Below are 20,721 nucleotides of genomic sequence, written 5' to 3'. Positions count from 1 at the left end.
GGTAACAGATGACATGCAGAACATTATCAGAACATTAGTAGTAGTGGTAACAGCTGCCATGCAGAACATTATCAGAACATTAGTAGTAGTGGTAACAGATGACATGCAGAACATTATCAGAACATTAGTAGTAGTGGTAACAGCTGCCATGCAGAACATTATCAGAACATTAGTAGTAGTGGTAACAGCTGCCATGCAGAACATTATCAGAACATTAGTAGTAGTGGTAACAGATGACATGCAGAACATTATCAGAACATTAGTAGTAGTGGTAACAGCTGCCATGCAGAACATTATCAGAACATTAGTAGTAGTGGTAACAGATGACATGCAGAACATTATCAGAACATTAGTAGTAGTGGTAACAGCTGACATGCAGAACATTATCAGAACATTAGTAGTAGTGGTAGCAGCTGACATGCAGAACATTATCAGAACATTAGTAGTAGTGGTAGCAGCTGCCATGCAGAACATTATCAGAACATTATCAGAACATTAGTAGTAGTGGTAGCAGCTGGCATGCAGAACATTATCAGAACAGTAGTAGTAGTTGTAGCAGCTGGCATGCAGAACATTATCAGAACATTAGTGGTAGTGGAAGCAGCTGGCATGCAGAGCATTATCAGAACATTATCAGAACATTACTAGTAGTGGTAGCAGCTGCCATGCAGAACATTATCAGAACATTAGTAGTAGTGGTAGCAGCTGGCATGCATAACATTATCAGAACATTACTAGTAGTGGTAGCAGCTGGCATGCAGAACATTATCAGAACATTATCAGAACATTAGTGGTAGTGGAAGCAGCTGCCATGCAGAACATTATCAGAACATTAGTAGTAGTAGTGGTAGCAGCTGGCATGCAGAACAATATCAGAACATTATCAGAACATTAGTAGTGGTGGTAGCAGCTGGCATGCAGAACATTATCAGAACATTATCAGAACATTAGTAGTAGTGGTAGCAGCTGGCATGCAGAACATTATCAGAACAGTAGTATTAGTGGTATCATATGACATGCAGAACATTATCAGAACATTAGTAGTGGTAGCAGCTGACATACAGAACATTATCAGAACATTAGTAGTAGTGGTAGCAGCTGACATACAGAACATTATCAGAACATTAGTAGTAGTGGTAGCAGCTGACATGTAGAACATTATCAGAACATTATCAGAACATTAGTAGTAGTGGTAGCAGCTGACATGTAGAACATTATCAGAACATTAGTAGTAGTGACATGCAGAACATTATCAGAACATTAGCAGTAGTGGTAGCAGCTGACATGTAGAACATCATCAGAACATTAGTAGTAGTGGTAGCAGCTGAAATGCAGAACATTATCAGAACATTAGTAGTAGTGGTAGCAGCTGGCATGCAGAACATTATCAGAACATTAGTAGTAGTGGTAGCAGCTGGCATGCAGAACATTATCAGAACATTAGTAGTAGTGGTAGCAGCTGGCATGCAGAACATTATCAGAACATTAGTAGTAGTGGTAGCAGCTGGCATGCAGAACATTATCAGAACATTAGTAGTAGTGGTAGCAGCTGATATGCAGAACATTATCAGAACATTAGTAGTAGTGGTAGCAGCTGACATGCAGAACATTATCAGAACATTATCAGAATATTAGTGGTAGTGGTGGCAGCTGAAATGCAGAACATTATCAGAACATTAGTAGTAGTGACACGCAGAACATTATCAGAACATTATCAGAACATTAGTAGTAGTGGTAGCAGCTGAAATGCAGAACATTATCAGAACATTATCAGAACATTAGTAGTGGTAGCAGCTGCCATGCAGAACATTATCAGAACATTAGTAGTTGTGGTAGCAGCTGACATGTAGAACATTATCAGAACATTATCAGAACATTAGTAGTAGTGGTAGCAGCTGACATGTAGAACATTATCAGAACATTATCAGAACATTAGTAGTAGTGGTAGCAGCTGACATGTAGAACATTATGAGAACATTAGTAGTAGTGGTAGCAGCTGACATGCAGAACATTATCAGAACATTATCAGAACATTAGTAGTAGTGGTAGCAGCTGACATGCAGAACATTAGTAGTAGTGGTAGCAGCTGACATGTAGAACATTATCAGAACATTAGTAGTAGTGGTAGCAGCTGACATGCAGAACATTATCAGAACATTAGTGGTAGTGGTAGCAGTTGGCATGCAGAACATTATTAGAACATTAGTAGTAGTGGTAGCAGCTGGCATGCAGAACATTATCAGAACATTAGTAGTAGTGGTAGCAGATGACATGCAGAACATTATCAGAACATTAGTAGTAGTGGTAGCAGATGACATGCAGAACATTATCAGAACATTAGTGGTAGTGGTAGCAGCTGGCATGCTTAACATTATCAGAACATTAGTAGTAGTGGTAGCAGCTGGCATGCTTAACATTATCAGAACATTAGTAGTAGTGGTAGCAGTTGGCATGCAGAACATTATTAGAACATTAGTAGTAGTGGTAGCAGCTGGCATGCAGAACATTATCAGAACATTAGTAGTAGTGGTAGCAGCTGGCATGCAGAACATTATCAGAACATTAGTAGTAGTGGTAGCAGCTGACATGCAGAACATTATCAGAACATTATCAGAACATTAGTAGTAGTGGTAGCAGCTGGCATGCAGAACATTATCAGAACATTAGTAGTAGTGGTAGCAGCTGAAATGCAGAACATTATCAGAACATTAGTAGTAGTGACACGCAGAACATTATCAGAACATTATCAGAACATTAGTAGTAGTGTTAGCAGCTGATATGCAGAACATTATCAGAACATTAGTAGTGGTAGCAGCTGAATTGCAGAACATTATCAGAACATTAGTAGTTGTGGTAGCAGCTGACATGCAGAACATTATCAGAACATTAGTAGTAGTGGTAGCAGCTGACATGCAGAACATTATCAGAACATTATCAGAACATTAGTAGTAGTGGTAGCAGCTGACATGTAGAACATTATCAGAACATTAGTAGTAGTGGTAGCAGCTGACATGCAGAACATTATCAGAACATTATCAGAACATTAGTAGTAGTGGTAGCAGCTGACATGCAGAACATTAGTAGTAGTGGTAGCAGCTGACATGTAGAACATTATCAGAACATTAGTAGTAGTGGTAGCAGCTGACATGCAGAACATTATCAGAACATTAGTGGTAGTGGTAGCAGTTGGCATGCAGAACATTATTAGAACATTAGTAGTAGTGGTAGCAGCTGGCATGCAGAACATTATCAGAACATTAGTAGTAGTGGTAGCAGCTGACATGCAGAACATTATCAGAAAATTATCAGAACATTAGTAGTAGTGGTAGCAGCTGACATGTAGAACATTATCAGAACATTAGTGGTAGTGGTAGCAGCTGGCATGCAGTACATTATCAGAACATTAGTAGTAGTGGTGGCAGCTGACATGCAGAACATTATCAGAACATTAGTAGTAGTGGTAGCAGCTGACATGCAGAACATTATCAGAACATTAGTAGTAGTGGTAGCAGCTGGCATGCAGACCATTATCAGAACAGTAGTATTAGAGAGTGGAATATAAAACGATGACCACATTATCGGACGAGACACTGGCAAGGCTGTGCTATAGTAACAAGAATATAAAGCTGTGATAAAATAACACACGAGTACCGGTTGGGGGAAGAAGAGAGAAGAGAAAAGGAAAAGAGAAGAGATGAAATAAGAAGAAGAGATATGGAGTGATGAAGAGGAGAAGAAGATATATGGAGCGATGAACTGGAGAGAAGAGATATGAGGAGATGAAGAAAGAGAACAGAGATGAGAGGAGAAGAAGAGATGAGAGAAGAAGAGAGATGGCGAGAAGAGGAGAGAAGGAGAGGAGAAGAGACAATATGTCTGGTTTCATGAGGAATAGGAGATAAGAGGAGGAAGAGGGGAAAGAGGAAGAGTGAAAAGGAGGATAAAAGGAAAGGAAGGAAAGAGAAGAGAGGAGGACAAAAGGAAGAAGCGTAGGAAAGAGAAGGAAGAATTACCTGATGTCGTGTGGTAGACCACCCTGGTCAAGACTGTAGTTAATAACAGCTAGCTTGCATAATGTCTTCAGATTAGGACCTGGTACAGGAGAAGACATAAACACCTTTAACATGATGAGTCACAGGAGGTATCATAGCTCTAATATAATCATTCACACAAAGACACACAGAGAGAGTCAATTTATTTGAGCGATTAAACATATTCAGTAGAAGGTCAGAGGGGGGGGGGTAGAGTTCAGACTTGATTCAGTAGAAGGTCAGAGGGGGGGGTAGAGTTCAGACTGATTCAGTAGAAGGTCAGAGGGGGGGTAGAGTTCAGACTGATTCAGTAGGTCAGAGGGGGGGTAGAGTTCAGACTGATTCAGTAGGTCAGAGGGGGGGTAGAGTTCAGACTGATTCAGTAGAAGGTCAGGGGGGGTAGAGTTCAGACTGATTCAGTAGGTCAGAGGGGGGGGTAGAGTTCAGACTGATTCAGTAGAAGGTCAGGGGGGGGTAGAGTTCAGACTGATTCAGTAGAAGGTCAGAGGGGGGGGTAGAGTTCAGACTGATTCAGTAGAAGGTCAGAGGGGGGGAGTTCAGACTGATTCAGTAGAAGGTCAGAGGGGGGTAGAGTTCAGACTGATTCAGTAGAAGGTCAGAGGGGGGGTAGAGTTCAGACTGATTCAGTAGGTCGGGGGGGTAGAGTTCAGACTGATTCAGTAGAAGGTCAGAGGGGGGTAGAGTTCAGACTGATTCAGTAGGTCGGGGGGTAGAGTTCAGACTGACTCAGTAGGTCAGGGGGGGTAGAGTTCAGACTGATTCAGTAGGTCAGGGGGGGTAGAGTTCAGACTGATTCAGTAGAAGGTCAGAGGGGGGGTAGAGTTCAGACTGATTCAGTAGGTCAGGGGGGGTAGAGTTCAGACTGATTCAGTAGGTCAGGGGGGGTAGAGTTCAGACTGATTCAGTAGAAGGTCAGAGGGGGGTAGAGTTCAGACTGATTCAGTAGAAGGTCAGAGGGGGGGTAGAGTTCAGACTGATTCAGTAGGTCAGGGGGGTAGAGTTCAGACTGATTCAGTAGGTCAGGGGGGGTAGAGTTCAGACTGATTCAGTAGAAGGTCAGAGGGGGGTAGAGTTCAGACTGACTCAGTAGAAGGTCAGGGGGGGTAGAGTTCAGACTGATTCAGTAGGTCAGGGGGGGTAGAGTTCAGACTGATTCAGTAGAAGGTCAGAGGGGGGGTAGAGTTCAGACTGATTCAGTAGAAGGTCAGAGGGGGGGTAGAGTTCAGACTGACTCAGTAGAAGGTCAGAGGGGGGTAGAGTTCAGACTGATTCAGTAGAAGGTCAGAGGGGGGTAGAGTTCAGACTGATTCAGTAGGTCGGGGGGGGTAGAGTTCAGACTGATTCAGTAGGTCGGGGGGGGTAGAGTTCAGACTGATTCAGTAGGTCAGAGGGGGGGTATAGTTCAGACTGATTCAGTAGAAGGTCAGAGGGGGTAGAGTTCAGACTGATTCAGTAGGTCAGGGGGGGTAGAGTTCAGACTGATTCAGTAGGTCAGAGGGGGGGTAGAGTTCAGACTGATTCAGTAGGTCAGAGGGGGGGGTAGAGTTCAGACTGATTCAGTAGGTCAGAGGGGGGGGTAGAGTTCAGACTGATTCAGTAGAAGGTCAGAGGGGGGTAGAGTTCAGACTGATTCAGTAGAAGGTCAGAGGGGGGGTAGAGTTCAGACTGATTCAGTAGGTCAGAGGGGGGGTTGAGTTCAGACTGATTCAGTAGAAGGTCAGGGGGGTAGAGTTCAGACTGATTCAGTAGGTCAGGGGGGGTAGAGTTCAGACTGATTCAGTAGAAGGTCAGAGGGGGGGTAGAGTTCAGACTGATTCAGTAGAAGGTCAGAGGGGGGGGTAGAGTTCAGACTGATTCAGTAGAAGGTCAGAGGGGGGGTTGAGTTCAGACTGATTCAGTAGAAGGTCAGAGGGGGGGTAGAGTTCAGACTGATTCAGTAGAAGGTCAGGGGGGTAGAGTTCAGACTGATTCAGTAGAAGGTCAGAGGGGGGGTAGAGTTCAGACTGATTCAGTAGGTCAGAGGGGGGGGTATAGTTCAGACTGATTCAGTAGAAGGTCAGAGGGGGGTAGAGTTCAGACTGATTCAGTAGAAGGTCAGAGGGGGGGGTAGAGTTCAGACTGATTCAGTAGAAGGTCAGAGGGGGGGGTAGAGTTCAGACTGATTCAGTAGGTCAGGGGGGGTAGAATTCAGACTGATTCAGTAGAAGGTCAGAGGGGGGGGTAGAGTTCAGACTGATTCAGTAGGTCAGAGGGGGGGGGTAGAGTTCAGACTGATTCAGTAGAAGGTCAGAGGGGGGGGTAGAGTTCAGACTGATTCAGTAGGTCAGAGGGGGGGGTAGAGTTCAGACTGATTCAGTAGAAGGTCAGAGGGGGGGGGTAGAGTTCAGACTGATTCAGTAGGTCAGGGGGGTAGAGTTCAGACTGATTCAGTAGGTCAGAGGGGGGGTAGAGTTCAGACTGATTCAGTAGGTCAGGGGGGGGTAGAGTTCAGACTGATTCAGTAGAAGGTCAGAGGGGGGGTAGAGTTCAGACTGATTCAGTAGAAGGTCAGAGGGGGGGTAGAGTTCAGACTGACTCAGTAGAAGGTCAGGGGGGTAGAGTTCAGACTGATTCAGTAGGTCAGGGGGGGTAGAGTTCAGACTGATTCAGTAGAAGGTCAGAGGGGGGGTAGAGTTCAGACTGATTCAGTAGAAGGTCAGAGGGGGGGTAGAGTTCAGACTGATTCAGTAGAAGGTCAGAGGGGGGTAGAGTTCAGACTGATTCAGTAGAAGGTCAGAGGGGGGGGTAGAGTTCAGACTGATTCAGTAGGTCGGGGGGGTAGAGTTCAGACTGATTCAGTAGGTCAGAGGGGGGGTAGAGTTCAGACTGATTCAGTAGAAGGTCAGAGGGGGGGTAGAGTTCAGACTGATTCAGTAGGTCAGAGGGGGGGGGTAGAGTTCAGACTGATTCAGTAGAAGGTCAGAGGGGGGTAGAGTTCAGACTGATTCAGTAGAAGGTCAGAGGGGGGGTAGAGTTCAGACTGATTCAGTAGGTCAGAGGGGGGGTTGAGTTCAGACTGATTCAGTAGAAGGTCAGGGGGGGTAGAGTTCAGACTGATTCAGTAGGTCAGGGGGGGTAGAGTTCAGACTGATTCAGTAGAAGGTCAGAGGGGGGGTTGAGTTCAGACTGATTCAGTAGAAGGTCAGAGGGGGGTAGAGTTCAGACTGATTCAGTAGAAGGTCAGAGGGGGGGGTAGAGTTCAGACTGATTCAGTAGAAGGTCAGAGGGGGGTTGAGTTCAGACTGATTCAGTAGAAGGTCAGAGGGGGGGTAGAGTTCAGACTGATTCAGTAGAAGGTCAGGGGGGTAGAGTTCAGACTGATTCAGTAGAAGGTCAGAGGGGGGGTAGAGTTCAGACTGATTCAGTAGGTCAGAGGGGGGGTATAGTTCAGATTGATTCAGTAGAAGGTCAGAGGGGGGTAGAGTTCAGACTGATTCAGTAGAAGGTCAGAGGGGGGGTAGAGTTCAGACTGATTCAGTAGAAGGTCAGAGGGGGGGGGTAGAGTTCAGACTGATTCAGTAGAAGGTCAGAGGGGGGGTAGAGTTCAGACTGATTCAGTAGGTCAGGGGGGTAGAATTCAGACTGATTCAGTAGAAGGTCAGAGGGGGGGTAGAGTTCAGACTGATTCAGTAGAAGGTCAGAGGGGGGGGTAGAGTTCAGACTGATTCAGTAGAAGGTCAGAGGGGGGGGTAGAGTTCAGACTGATTCAGTAGAAGGTCAGAGGGGGGGTAGAGTTCAGACTGATTCATTAGAAGGTCAGAGGGGGGTAGAGTTCAGACTGATTCAGTAGAAGGTCAGAGGGGGGTAGAGTTCAGACTGATTCAGTAGAAGGTCAGAGGGGGGGTAGAGTTCAGACTGATTCAGTAGAAGGTCAGAGGGGGGGTAGAGTTCAGACTGATTCAGTAGAAGGTCAGAGGGGGGGTAGAGTTCAGACTGATTCAGTAGAAGGTCAGAGGGGGGGGTAGAGTTCAGACTGATTCAGTAGAAGGTCAGAGGGGGGGGTAGAGTTCAGACTGATTCAGTAGAAGGTCAGAGGGGGATAGAGTTCAGACTGATTCAGTAGGTCGGGGGGTAGAGTTCAGACTGATTCAGTAGAAGGTCAGAGGGGGGGGTAGAGTTCAGACTGATTCAGTAGAAGGTCAGAGGGGGGGTAGAGTTCAGACTGATTCAGTAGAAGGTCAGAGGGGGGGTAGAGTTCAGACTGATTCAGTAGAAGGTCAGAGGGGGGTAGAGTTCAGACTGATTCAGTAGAAGGTCAGAGGGGGGGGAGTTCAGACTGATTCAGTAGAAGGTCAGAGGGGGGGGTAGAGTTCAGACTGATTCAGTAGAAGGTCAGAGGGGGGGGGAGTTCAGACTGATTCAGTAGAAGGTCAGAGGGGGGGGTAGAGTTCAGACTGATTCAGTAGGTCAGGGGGGTAGAGTTCAGACTGATTCAGTAGGTCAGGGGGGGTAGAGTTCAGACTGATTCAGTAGAAGGTCAGAGGGGGGTAGAGTTCAGACTGACTCAGTAGAAGGTCAGGGGGGGTAGAGTTCAGACTGATTCAGTAGGTCAGGGGGGGTAGAGTTCAGACTGATTCAGTAGAAGGTCAGAGGGGGGGTAGAGTTCAGACTGATTCAGTAGAAGGTCAGAGGGGGGGTAGAGTTCAGACTGACTCAGTAGAAGGTCAGAGGGGGGGTAGAGTTCAGACTGATTCAGTAGAAGGTCAGAGGGGGGTAGAGTTCAGACTGATTCAGTAGGTCGGGGGGGGGTAGAGTTCAGACTGATTCAGTAGGTCGGGGGGGTAGAGTTCAGACTGATTCAGTAGGTCAGAGGGGGGGGTATAGTTCAGACTGATTCAGTAGAAGGTCAGAGGGGGGTAGAGTTCAGACTGATTCAGTAGGTCAGGGGGGGTAGAGTTCAGACTGATTCAGTAGGTCAGAGGGGGGGTAGAGTTCAGACTGATTCAGTAGGTCAGAGGGGGGGGTAGAGTTCAGACTGATTCAGTAGGTCAGAGGGGGGGGTAGAGTTCAGACTGATTCAGTAGAAGGTCAGAGGGGGGGTAGAGTTCAGACTGATTCAGTAGGTCAGAGGGGGGGTTGAGTTCAGACTGATTCAGTAGAAGGTCAGGGGGGTAGAGTTCAGACTGATTCAGTAGGTCAGGGGGGGTAGAGTTCAGACTGATTCAGTAGAAGGTCAGAGGGGGGTAGAGTTCAGACTGATTCAGTAGAAGGTCAGAGGGGGGGGGGGTAGAGTTCAGACTGATTCAGTAGAAGGTCAGAGGGGGGGTTGAGTTCAGACTGATTCAGTAGAAGGTCAGAGGGGGGTAGAGTTCAGACTGATTCAGTAGAAGGTCAGGGGGGTAGAGTTCAGACTGATTCAGTAGAAGGTCAGAGGGGGGTAGAGTTCAGACTGATTCAGTAGGTCAGAGGGGGGGTATAGTTCAGACTGATTCAGTAGAAGGTCAGAGGGGGGTAGAGTTCAGACTGATTCAGTAGAAGGTCAGAGGGGGGGGTAGAGTTCAGACTGATTCAGTAGAAGGTCAGAGGGGGGGTAGAGTTCAGACTGATTCAGTAGGTCAGGGGGGGTAGAATTCAGACTGATTCAGTAGAAGGTCAGAGGGGGGGGGTAGAGTTCAGACTGATTCAGTAGGTCAGAGGGGGGGTAGAGTTCAGACTGATTCAGTAGAAGGTCAGAGGGGGGGGTAGAGTTCAGACTGATTCAGTAGGTCAGAGGGGGGGGTAGAGTTCAGACTGATTCAGTAGAAGGTCAGAGGGGGGGGTAGAGTTCAGACTGATTCAGTAGGTCAGGGGGGGTAGAGTTCAGACTGATTCAGTAGGTCAGAGGGGGGGTAGAGTTCAGACTGATTCAGTAGGTCAGGGGGGGGTAGAGTTCAGACTGATTCAGTAGAAGGTCAGAGGGGGGGTAGAGTTCAGACTGATTCAGTAGAAGGTCAGAGGGGGGGTAGAGTTCAGACTGACTCAGTAGAAGGTCAGGGGGGGTAGAGTTCAGACTGATTCAGTAGGTCAGGGGGGGTAGAGTTCAGACTGATTCAGTAGAAGGTCAGAGGGGGGGTAGAGTTCAGACTGATTCAGTAGAAGGTCAGAGGGGGGGTAGAGTTCAGACTGATTCAGTAGAAGGTCAGAGGGGGGTAGAGTTCAGACTGATTCAGTAGAAGGTCAGAGGGGGGGGTAGAGTTCAGACTGATTCAGTAGGTCGGGGGGGTAGAGTTCAGACTGATTCAGTAGGTCAGAGGGGGGGTAGAGTTCAGACTGATTCAGTAGAAGGTCAGAGGGGGGGGTAGAGTTCAGACTGATTCAGTAGGTCAGAGGGGGGGGGGTAGAGTTCAGACTGATTCAGTAGAAGGTCAGAGGGGGGTAGAGTTCAGACTGATTCAGTAGAAGGTCAGAGGGGGGGGTAGAGTTCAGACTGATTCAGTAGGTCAGAGGGGGGGTTGAGTTCAGACTGATTCAGTAGAAGGTCAGGGGGGGGTAGAGTTCAGACTGATTCAGTAGGTCAGGGGGGTAGAGTTCAGACTGATTCAGTAGAAGGTCAGAGGGGGGGTTGAGTTCAGACTGATTCAGTAGAAGGTCAGAGGGGGTAGAGTTCAGACTGATTCAGTAGAAGGTCAGAGGGGGGGGTAGAGTTCAGACTGATTCAGTAGAAGGTCAGAGGGGGGTTGAGTTCAGACTGATTCAGTAGAAGGTCAGAGGGGGGGTAGAGTTCAGACTGATTCAGTAGAAGGTCAGGGGGGGTAGAGTTCAGACTGATTCAGTAGAAGGTCAGAGGGGGGTAGAGTTCAGACTGATTCAGTAGGTCAGAGGGGGGGGTATAGTTCAGATTGATTCAGTAGAAGGTCAGAGGGGGGTAGAGTTCAGACTGATTCAGTAGAAGGTCAGAGGGGGGGTAGAGTTCAGACTGATTCAGTAGAAGGTCAGAGGGGGGGGTAGAGTTCAGACTGATTCAGTAGAAGGTCAGAGGGGGGGGTAGAGTTCAGACTGATTCAGTAGGTCAGGGGGGTAGAATTCAGACTGATTCAGTAGAAGGTCAGAGGGGGGGTAGAGTTCAGACTGATTCAGTAGAAGGTCAGAGGGGGGGGTAGAGTTCAGACTGATTCAGTAGAAGGTCAGAGGGGGGGGTAGAGTTCAGACTGATTCAGTAGAAGGTCAGAGGGGGGGTAGAGTTCAGACTGATTCATTAGAAGGTCAGAGGGGGGGTAGAGTTCAGACTGATTCAGTAGAAGGTCAGAGGGGGTAGAGTTCAGACTGATTCAGTAGAAGGTCAGAGGGGGGGTAGAGTTCAGACTGATTCAGTAGAAGGTCAGAGGGGGGGTAGAGTTCAGACTGATTCAGTAGAAGGTCAGAGGGGGGGGTAGAGTTCAGACTGATTCAGTAGAAGGTCAGAGGGGGGGGTAGAGTTCAGACTGATTCAGTAGAAGGTCAGAGGGGGGGGTAGAGTTCAGACTGATTCAGTAGAAGGTCAGAGGGGGGATAGAGTTCAGACTGATTCAGTAGGTCGGGGGGGTAGAGTTCAGACTGATTCAGTAGAAGGTCAGAGGGGGGGTAGAGTTCAGACTGATTCAGTAGAAGGTCAGAGGGGGGGTAGAGTTCAGACTGATTCAGTAGAAGGTCAGAGGGGGGGTAGAGTTCAGACTGATTCAGTAGAAGGTCAGAGGGGGGGTAGAGTTCAGACTGATTCAGTAGAAGGTCAGAGGGGGGGGAGTTCAGACTGATTCAGTAGAAGGTCAGAGGGGGGGGGTAGAGTTCAGACTGATTCAGTAGAAGGTCAGAGGGGGGGATAGAGTTCAGACTGATTCAGTAGAAGGTCAGAGGGGGGGAGTTCAGACTGATTCAGTAGAAGGTCAGAGGGGGGGGTAGAGTTCAGACTGATTCAGTAGAAGGTCAGGGGGGTAGAGTTCAGACTGATTCAGTAGGTCAGAGGGGGGGTAGAGTTCAGACTGATTCAGTTGAAGGTCAGAGGGGGGGGGTAGAGTTCAGACTGATTCAGTAGAAGGTCAGAGGGGGGTAGAGTTCAGACTGATTCAGTAGAATTCCTCAGGCATCCTCTACTGACGGGATGAGGTCAATATCCTTCCAGGATATCCGGGCCAGGTGGATTAGAAAGGCCTGCTCGCAGAAGTGTTTTAGGGAGCGTTTGACAGTGACAAGGGGTGGTTGTTTGACCGCAGACCCATAACGGATGCAGGCAATGAGGCAGTGATCGCTGAGATCCTGACTGAAAACAGCAGAGGTGTATTTGGAGGGCAAGTTGGTCAGGATGATATCTATGAGGGTGCCCATGTTTACGGATTTAGGGTTGTACCTGGTGGGTTACTTGATCATTTGTGTGAGATTGAGGGAATCCAGCTTAGATTGTAGGACGGCCAGGGTGATAAGCATATCCTAGTTTAGGTCACCTAACACAACTAACTCTGAAGATAGATGGGGGGAAATCAAATCAAATTGTATTTGTCACATACACATGGTTAGCATGTGTTAATGTGAGTGTAGCGAAATGCTACACTTCTAGTTCCGACAGTGCAGTAATATCTAACAAGTAATATAACCTAACAATTTCATAACAACAAATACCTTTTACACACAAGTGTAAAGGAATGAATAAGAATATGTACATAAAAATATACGAATGAGCGATGGCTGAACGGCATAGGCAAAATGCAGTAGATGGTATAGAGTACAGATGAGTACAGATGAGTAATGTAGGGTATGTAAACATTATATAAAGTGGCATTGTTTAAAGTGGCTAGTGATACATTTATTACATCAATTTTGAATTTTTAAAGTGGCTAGAGATGAGTAAGTATGTTGGCAGCAGCCACTCAATGTTAGTTATGGCTGTTTAACAGTCTGATGGCCTTGAGATAGAAGCTGTTTTTCAGTCTCTCGGTCCCAGCTTTGATGCACCTGTACTGACCTCGCCTTCTGGATGATAGCGGGGTGAACAGGCAGTGGCTTGGGTGGTTGTTGTCCTTGATGATCTTTTTGGCCTTCCTGTGACATCGGGTGGTGTAGGTGTCCTGGAGGGCAGGTAGTTGGCCCCCAGTGATGCGTTGTGCAGACCTCACTACCCTCTGGAGAGCCTTACCGTTGTGGGCGGAGCAGTTGCCGTACCAGGCGGTGATACAGCCCGACAGGATGCTCTCGATTGTGCATCTGTAAAAGTTTGTGAGTGTTTTGGTGACAAGCCAAATTTCTTCAGCCTCCTGAGGTTGAAGAGGAGCTGTTGTACCTTCTTCACCACACTGTCTGTGTGGGTGGACCATTTCAGTTTGTCTGTGATGTGTACGCCCAGGAACAACTTTCCACCTTCTCCACTACTGTCCCGTCAATGTAGATAGGGGGCTGCTCCCTCTGCGGTTTCCTGAAGTCCACGATCATCTCCTTTGTTTTGTTGACATTGAGTGAGAGGTTTTCTCCTGACACCACACTCCGAGGGCCCTCACCTCCACCCTGTAAGCCGTCTCGTCGTTATTGGTAATCAAGCCTACCACTGTTGTGTCGTCTGCAAACTTGATGATTGAGTTGGAGGCGTGCATGGCCACGCAGTCATGGGTGAACAGGGAGTACAGTAGAGGGCTGAGAACGCACCCTTGTTGGGCCCCAGTGTTGAGGATCAGCGGGGTGGAGATGTTGTTTCCTACCCTCACCACCTGGGGGCGGCCCGTCAGAAAGTCCAGGACCCAGTTGCACAGAACGGGGTTGAGACCCAGGGTCTCGAGCTTAATGATGAGTTTGGAGGGTACTATGGTGTTAAATGCTGAGCTGTAATCGATGAACAGCATTCTTACATAGGTATTCATCTTGTCTAGATGGGTTAGTGCAGTGTGCAGTGTGATTGCGTCGTCTGTGGACCTATTGGGGCGGTAAGCAAATTGGAGTGGGTCTAGGGTGTCAGGTAAGGTGGAGGTGATATGGTTTTTGACTAGTCTCTCAAAGCACTTCATGATGACGGAAGTGAGTGCTACGGGGTGATAGTCATTTAGCTCAGTTACCTTCGCTTTCTTGGGAACAGGAACAATGGTGACCCTCTTGAAGCATGTGGGAACAGCAGACTGGGATAAGGATTGATTGAATATGTCCGTAAACACACCAGCCAGCTGGTCTGCGCATGCTCTACGGATGCAGCTGGGGATGCCGCCTGGGCCGGCAGCCTTGCGAGGGTTAACACGTTTAAATGTTTTACTCACGTCCGCTGCAGTGAAGGAGAGCCCACAGGATTTGGTAGTGGGCCGTGTCAGTGGCACTGTATTGTCCTCAAAGAGAGCAAAGAAGTTGTTAATGTGGGTCTGGGAGCAAGACATCGTGGTCCACGACGGGGCTGGTTTTCCTTTTGTAGTCTGTGACTGCCACATACCTCTCGTGTCTGAGCTGTTGAATTGCGACTCCAGTCCACGTGATCGAAGCAATCTTGAACCGTGGAATCCGATTGGTCGGACCAGCGTTGAACAGACCTGAGCACGTGCGCTTCCTGTTTTAGTTTCTGTCTATAGGCTGGGAGCAACAAAATGGAGTCGTGGTCAGATTTGCCGAAAGGAGGGCGGGGGAGGGCTTTATATGCGTCGCGGAAGTTAGAATAACAATGATCCAGGGTTTTGCCAGCCTGGGTCGCGCATTCGATATGCTGATAAAATCTAGGGAGCCTTGTTTTCAGATTAGTTGTTAAAAGCCCCAGCTACAATTAATGCAGTCTCAGGATATGTGGTTTCCAGTTTACATCAAATGAAGTTCTTTCAGGGCCGTCGATGTGTCTGCTTGGGGTAAGGGGGGCAACCCTTGCTCGGATTTCATCTACCTTGTTGTCAAGAGACTGGACATTGGCGAGCAGTATGCTCGGGAGTGGTGCGCAATATGCCCGTCTACGGAGCCTGAGCAGAAGACCGCTCCGTCTGCCCCTTCTGCGGCACCGTTGTTCTGAGTCGCCGGCTGGGATCCGATCCATTGTCCTGGGTGGTGGACCAAACAGGGTATCCGCTTCGGGAAAGTCGTATTCCTGGTCGTAATGTTGGTGAGTTGACATTGCTCTTATATCCAATAGTTTCTACGACTGTATGTAATAAAACCTAATGTTTCCTGGGGTAACTATGTAAGAAATAACACATAAATAAACAAAACACTGCATAGTTTCCTAGGAACGCGAAGCGAGGCAGCCATCTCAGTCGGAACCGGAAATCAATTCACATATGGTGTCCAGGGCACAGCTGGGAGCTGAGGGGGGGTCTATAACAGGCGGCAACAGTGAGAGTTATTTCTGGAGAGATTAATTTTTAACATTAGAAGCTCGAACTGTTTGGGCATAGACCTGGAAAGTATGACAGAACTTTGCAGGCTATCTCTGCAGTAGATTACAACTCCTCCCCCTTTGGCAAAATGTTGTAGTTGGGGATGGAAATCTCAGAATTTTGGTGGCCTTCTTAAGCCAGGATTCAGACACAGCAAGGACATCAGAGGACATGGCGGAGTGTGCTAAAGCAGTGAGTAAAACAAACTTAGGGAGGAGGCTTCTGATGTTATTAACATGCATGAAACCAAGGCTTCTACCGTGAAAGAAGTCAACAAATGAGAGCACCTGGTGACACACAGGGCCTGGGTTAACCTCCACATTACCCGAGGAACAGAGGAGGAGTAGGATGAGGGTACGGCTAAAGGCTATCAAAACTGGTCGTCTAGTGCGTTGGGGACAGAGAATAAAAGGAGCAGATTTCTGGGTGTGGTAGAATAGATTCAGGGCATAATGTACAGACAGGGGTATGGTGGGGTGCGGGTACAGTGGAGGTAAACCTAGGCATTGAGTGACGATAAGAGAGGTAGGACCAAATCGGAACGATAGGTAGGAGCAAGCCCATGTAATGCTTTGTAGGTTAGCAGTAAAACCTTGAAATCAGCCCTTGCCTTAACAGGAAGCCAGTGTAGACAGGCTAGCACTGGAGTAATATGATCAAATTTTTGTTGGTTCTAGTCAAGATTCTAGCAGCCGTGTTCAGCACTAACTGAAGTTTATTTAGTGATTTATCCAGGTAGCTGGAAAGTAGAGCATTGCAGTAGTCTAACCTAGAAGTGACAAAAGCATGGATTAATTTTTCTGCATCATCTTTTAACAGAAAGTTTCAGAATTTTGCAATGTTACGTAGATAGGAAAAAGCTGTCCTTGAAGTATTCTTCATGTGTTCGTCAAAAGAGAGATCAGGGTCCAGAGTAACACTGAGGTCCTTCACAGTTTTATTTGAGATGTCTGTACAACCATCAAGATTAATTGTCAGATTCAACAGAAAATCTTTTTGTTTATTGGGACCTAGAACAAGCATCTCTGTTTTGTCCGAGTTTAAAAGAAGAACATTTGCCGCCATCCACTTCCTTATGTCTGAAACACAGGCTTCCAGGGAGGGACATTTTGGGGCTTCACCATGTTTCATCGAAATGTACAGCTGTGTGTCATCCACATAGCAGTGAAAGTTAACATTATGTTTCCAAATTACATCACCAAGAGGTCAAATATATAGTGAAAACAATAGTGGTCCTAAAACAGAGCCTTGAGGAATACCGGAATTTACAGTTGATTTGTCAGAGGACAAACCATCCACAGAGACAAACTGATATCTTTCCGACAGATAAGATCTAAACCAGGCCAGAACTTGTCCGTGTAGACCAAATTGGGTTTCCAATCTCTCCAAAAGAATGTGGTGATCGATGGTACCAAAAGCAGCACTAAGGTCTAGGAGCACGAGGACAGATGTAGAACCTCGGTCTGACGCCATTAAAAGGTCATTTACCACCTTCACAAGTGCAGTCTCAGTGCTATGATGGGGTCTAAAACCAGACTGAAGCGTTGCATATACATAGTTTGTCTTCAGGAAGGCAGTGATTTGCTGCGCAACAGCTTTTTTTTTTTTAATTGGGAGGAAAGGGAGATTCAATATAGGCCGATAGTTTTTTATATTTTCTGGATCAAGGTTCGGATTTTTCAAGAGAGGCTTTATTACTGCCACTTTTAGTGAGTTTGGTACACATCCGGGGGACAGAGAGCCATTTATTATGTTCAACATAGGAGGGCCAAGCACAAGAAGCAGCTCTTTCAGTAGTTTAGTTGGAATCAATCAAATGTATTTATAAAGCGCTTCTTACATCAGGAGATATCTCAAAAGGCTGTACAGAAACCCAGCCTAAAACCCCAAACAGCAAGCAATGGAGATGTAGTAGCACGGTGGCTAGGAAAAACTCCCTAGAAAGGCCAGAACCTAGGGAATCTATAAAGAAACCTAGAGAGGAACTGATGGGTGGCCTCTTCTGGCTACCGAAATGTTCCTTTCTTAAACGTATTATGATCCAGTGTGCAGCTTGAAGGTTTAGAGGACATGATTATTTTCATGAATGTGTCAAGAGATATAATACTTGAGTGTCTCCCTTGATCCTAGGTCCTGCCAGAGTTGTGCAGACAACTGTGACAACTGAGCTTTGGAGGAATACACAGATTTCAAGAGGAGTCTGTCATTTTCTTTCTAATGATCATGATCTTTTCCTCAAAGAAGTTCATGAATTTATCACTGGTGAAGTGAAAGCCATCCTCTCTTGGGGAATGCTGGTTTTTAGTTAGCTTTGCGAAAATATCAAAAATAAATGTTGGATTGTTCTTATTTTCCTCAATTAACCCCTGGTCGGGCTCACATCCAGCGAAAAATCCTATCGCCATTAGCATAACGAAATTTAATATTTTTTTTTTCTTCAAATATAGGACTATGTTATATCGTTTTATAGATACACCTCTCCTGAATCGAACCACGTTGTCTGATGTCAAAAAGGCTTTACAGCAAAAGCAAAACATTAGATTATGTTAGAGGAGTATATCGTAAAAGTAGCCACATAGCCATTTTCCGACCAACCACATGCATCACAAATAACCAAAAAACAGCTAAATGCAGCACTAACCTTTGACAATCTTCATCAGATGACACCCCTAGGACATCATGTTACACAATACATGCATTCTTTTATTCGATAAAGTTCATATTTATATATAAAAACAGCATTTTAAATCGGCGCGTAACGTTGACTAACTATTTTTCCTCAAATGCATCCGGTGAAACAGCGTTTCGAAAGGGGGGGTAGCCAGGGGCGCCGGCGTCATAATGGTGATGGCCCTCTCCGTGTGACCACGTTCCACTGCGTCTCATTCATTCAGTTTTCACAGTAGAAGGCTCAAATCACTTTGTAAAGAATGGGGACATCTAGTGGAAGCAATAGGAAGTGCTCAATGAACCATTGCTCACTGTGTGATTTACAGGCAAACTGATGAAGTTGAGTCCGCAATTCAGAATTCCACTTCCTGTTACGATCGGTCTCGGGGTTTTGACTGCCATATGAGTTCTGTTATACTCACAGACACCATTCAAACAGTTTTAGAAACTTTAGGGTGTTTTCTATCCACAAGTATTAATTATATGCATATCCTAGCTTCTGAGTTTGAGTAGGAGGCCGTTTTAAAATGGGCACAAATGTTTTTCAAAAATCGCTGTAGCGCCCCCTATCCTAGGCGAACGACAAGAGGTTAAGATGGAAACATAGGATGATCGAGCAGCAGTGAGGGTTCTTCGATACTGCACGGTACTGTCTTTCCAAGCTAGTCGGAAGACTTCTAGTTTGGTGTAGCGCCATTTCCATTCCAATTTTCTGGAAGCTTGCTTCAGAGCTCGGGTATTTTCTGTAAACTAGGGAGCTAATTTCTTATGACAAATGTTTTTGTTTTTAGGGGTGCGACTGGATCTAGGGTATTGCGCAAGATTAAATTGAGTTCCTCAGTTAGGTGGTTAACTGATTTTTGTACTCTGACGTCCTTGGGTAGGCGGAGGGAGTCTGGAAGGGCATCTAGGAATCTTTGGGTTGTCCGAGAATTTATAGCACGACTTTTGATGATTCTTGGTTGGGGTCTGAGCAGATTATTTGTTGTGATTGCAAACGTAACAAAATAAAATGGTGGTCCGATAGTCCAAGATTATGAGGAAAAACATTAAGATGCACAATATTTATTCCACGGGACAAAACTAGGTCCAGAGTATGACTGTGGCAGTGAGTAGGTCCAGAGACATGTTGGACAAAACTCACTGAGTCGATGATGGCTCCAAAAGCCTTTTGGAGTGGGTCTGTGGACTTTTCCATGTGAATATTAAAGTCACAAAAAAAATTGAATATTATCTGCCATGACTACAAATATGAATTCAGGGAACTCAGTGAGGAACACTGCATATGGCCCAGGAGGCCTGTAAACAGTAGCTATAAACAGTGATTGAGTAGCTGCATAGATTTCATGACTAGAAGCTCAAAAGATGAAAACGTCATTGTTTTTTTTTTTGTAAATTGAAATTTGCTATCGTAAATGTTAGCAACACCCCCGCCTTTGCGGGATGCGCAGGGGTCACTAGTGTAACCAGGAGGTGAGGCCTCATTTAACACAGTAAATTCATCAGGCTTAAAGCCATGTTTCAGTCAGACCAATCACATCAAGATTATGATCAGTGATTAGTTCATTGACTATAACTGCCTTGGAAGTGAGGGATCTAACATTAAGTAACCCAATTTTGAGATGTGAGGTATCACAATCTCTCTCAATAATGGCAGGAATGGAGGAGGTCTTTATACTAGTGAGATTGCTAAGGCGAACACCGCCATGTTTAGTTTTGCCCAACCTAGGTCGAGGCACAGACACGATCTCAATGGGGATAGCTGAGCTGACTACACTGACTGTGCTAGTGGCAGACTCCACTAAGCTGGCAGGCTGGCTAACAGCCTGCTGCCTGGCCTGCACCCTATTTCATTGTGGAGCTAGAGGAGTTAGAGCCCTGTCTATGTTCGTAGATAAAATGAGAGCACCCCTCCAGCTAGGATGGAGTCTATAACTCTTCAACAGGCCAGGCTTGGTCCTGTTTGTGAGTGAGTCCCAGAAAGAGGGCCAATTATCTACAAATTCTATATTTTGGGAGGGGCAGAAAACAGTTTTCATCCAGCGATTGAGTTGTGAGACTCTGCTGTAGAACTCATCACTCCCCCTAACTGGGAGAGGGCCAGAGACAATGAATCGATGCCGACACATCTTTCTAGCTGATTTACACGCTGAAGCTATGTTGCGCTTGGTGACCTCTGACTGTTTCATCCTAACATCGTTGGTGCTGACGTGGATAACAATATCCCTATACTCTCTACACTCGCCAGTTTTAGCTTTAGCCAGCACCATCTTCAGATTAGCCTGAACGTCGGTAGCCCTGCTCCCTGGTAAACCGTGTATGATCGCCGGATGATTCGTTTTAAGTCTAATACTGCGAGTAATGGAGTCACCAATGACTAGGGTTTTCAATTTGTCAGAGCTAATAGTGGGAGGCTTCGGCATCTCAGACCCCATAACGGTTGAAGGACAGACCAGAGAAGGCTCGGCCTCTGACTCCCACTCGTTGCTTAATGGGGAGAACCGGTTGAAAGTTTCTGTCGTTTGAATGAGCGACACTGGTTAACCTGTTAGGGCTAGGGGGCAGTATTGACACGGCTGGATAAAAAAAGTACCCGATTTAATCTGGTTACTACTCCTGCCCAGTAACTAGAATATGCATATAATTATTGGCTTTGGATAGAAAACACTCTAAAGTTTCTAAAA

At 46.4% G+C, this 20,721-nt stretch overlaps 1 protein-coding gene across 5 annotated transcripts in view; it reads right to left on the bottom strand.

Moving 5' to 3' along the window:
• Nucleotides 1–20,721, bottom strand: part of LOC106590013 (kelch domain-containing protein 3) — a 91,824-nt gene that overhangs the window by 6,117 nt on the left and 64,986 nt on the right. For 4 of the 5 annotated variants that reach the window (XM_045710416.1, XM_045710418.1, XM_045710420.1 and 1 more), the window contains one exon: nucleotides 4,014–4,092. In XM_045710416.1, the coding sequence (XP_045566372.1) occupies nucleotides 4,014–4,092 (79 nt within the window). Of the gene's footprint in view, nucleotides 1–3,177; nucleotides 3,513–4,013; nucleotides 4,093–20,721 lie in introns of those variants that run through there. The other variant, XM_045710417.1, reaches the window with a different exon arrangement.

This window comes from Salmo salar, chromosome ssa28 (genome assembly GCF_905237065.1).
Source record: "Salmo salar chromosome ssa28, Ssal_v3.1, whole genome shotgun sequence".
Lineage (NCBI taxonomy): Eukaryota > Metazoa > Chordata > Actinopteri > Salmoniformes > Salmonidae > Salmo > Salmo salar.
Note: the sequence above shows the minus strand (reverse complement) of the source record. Positions and strands in the feature narration are given on the sequence as shown.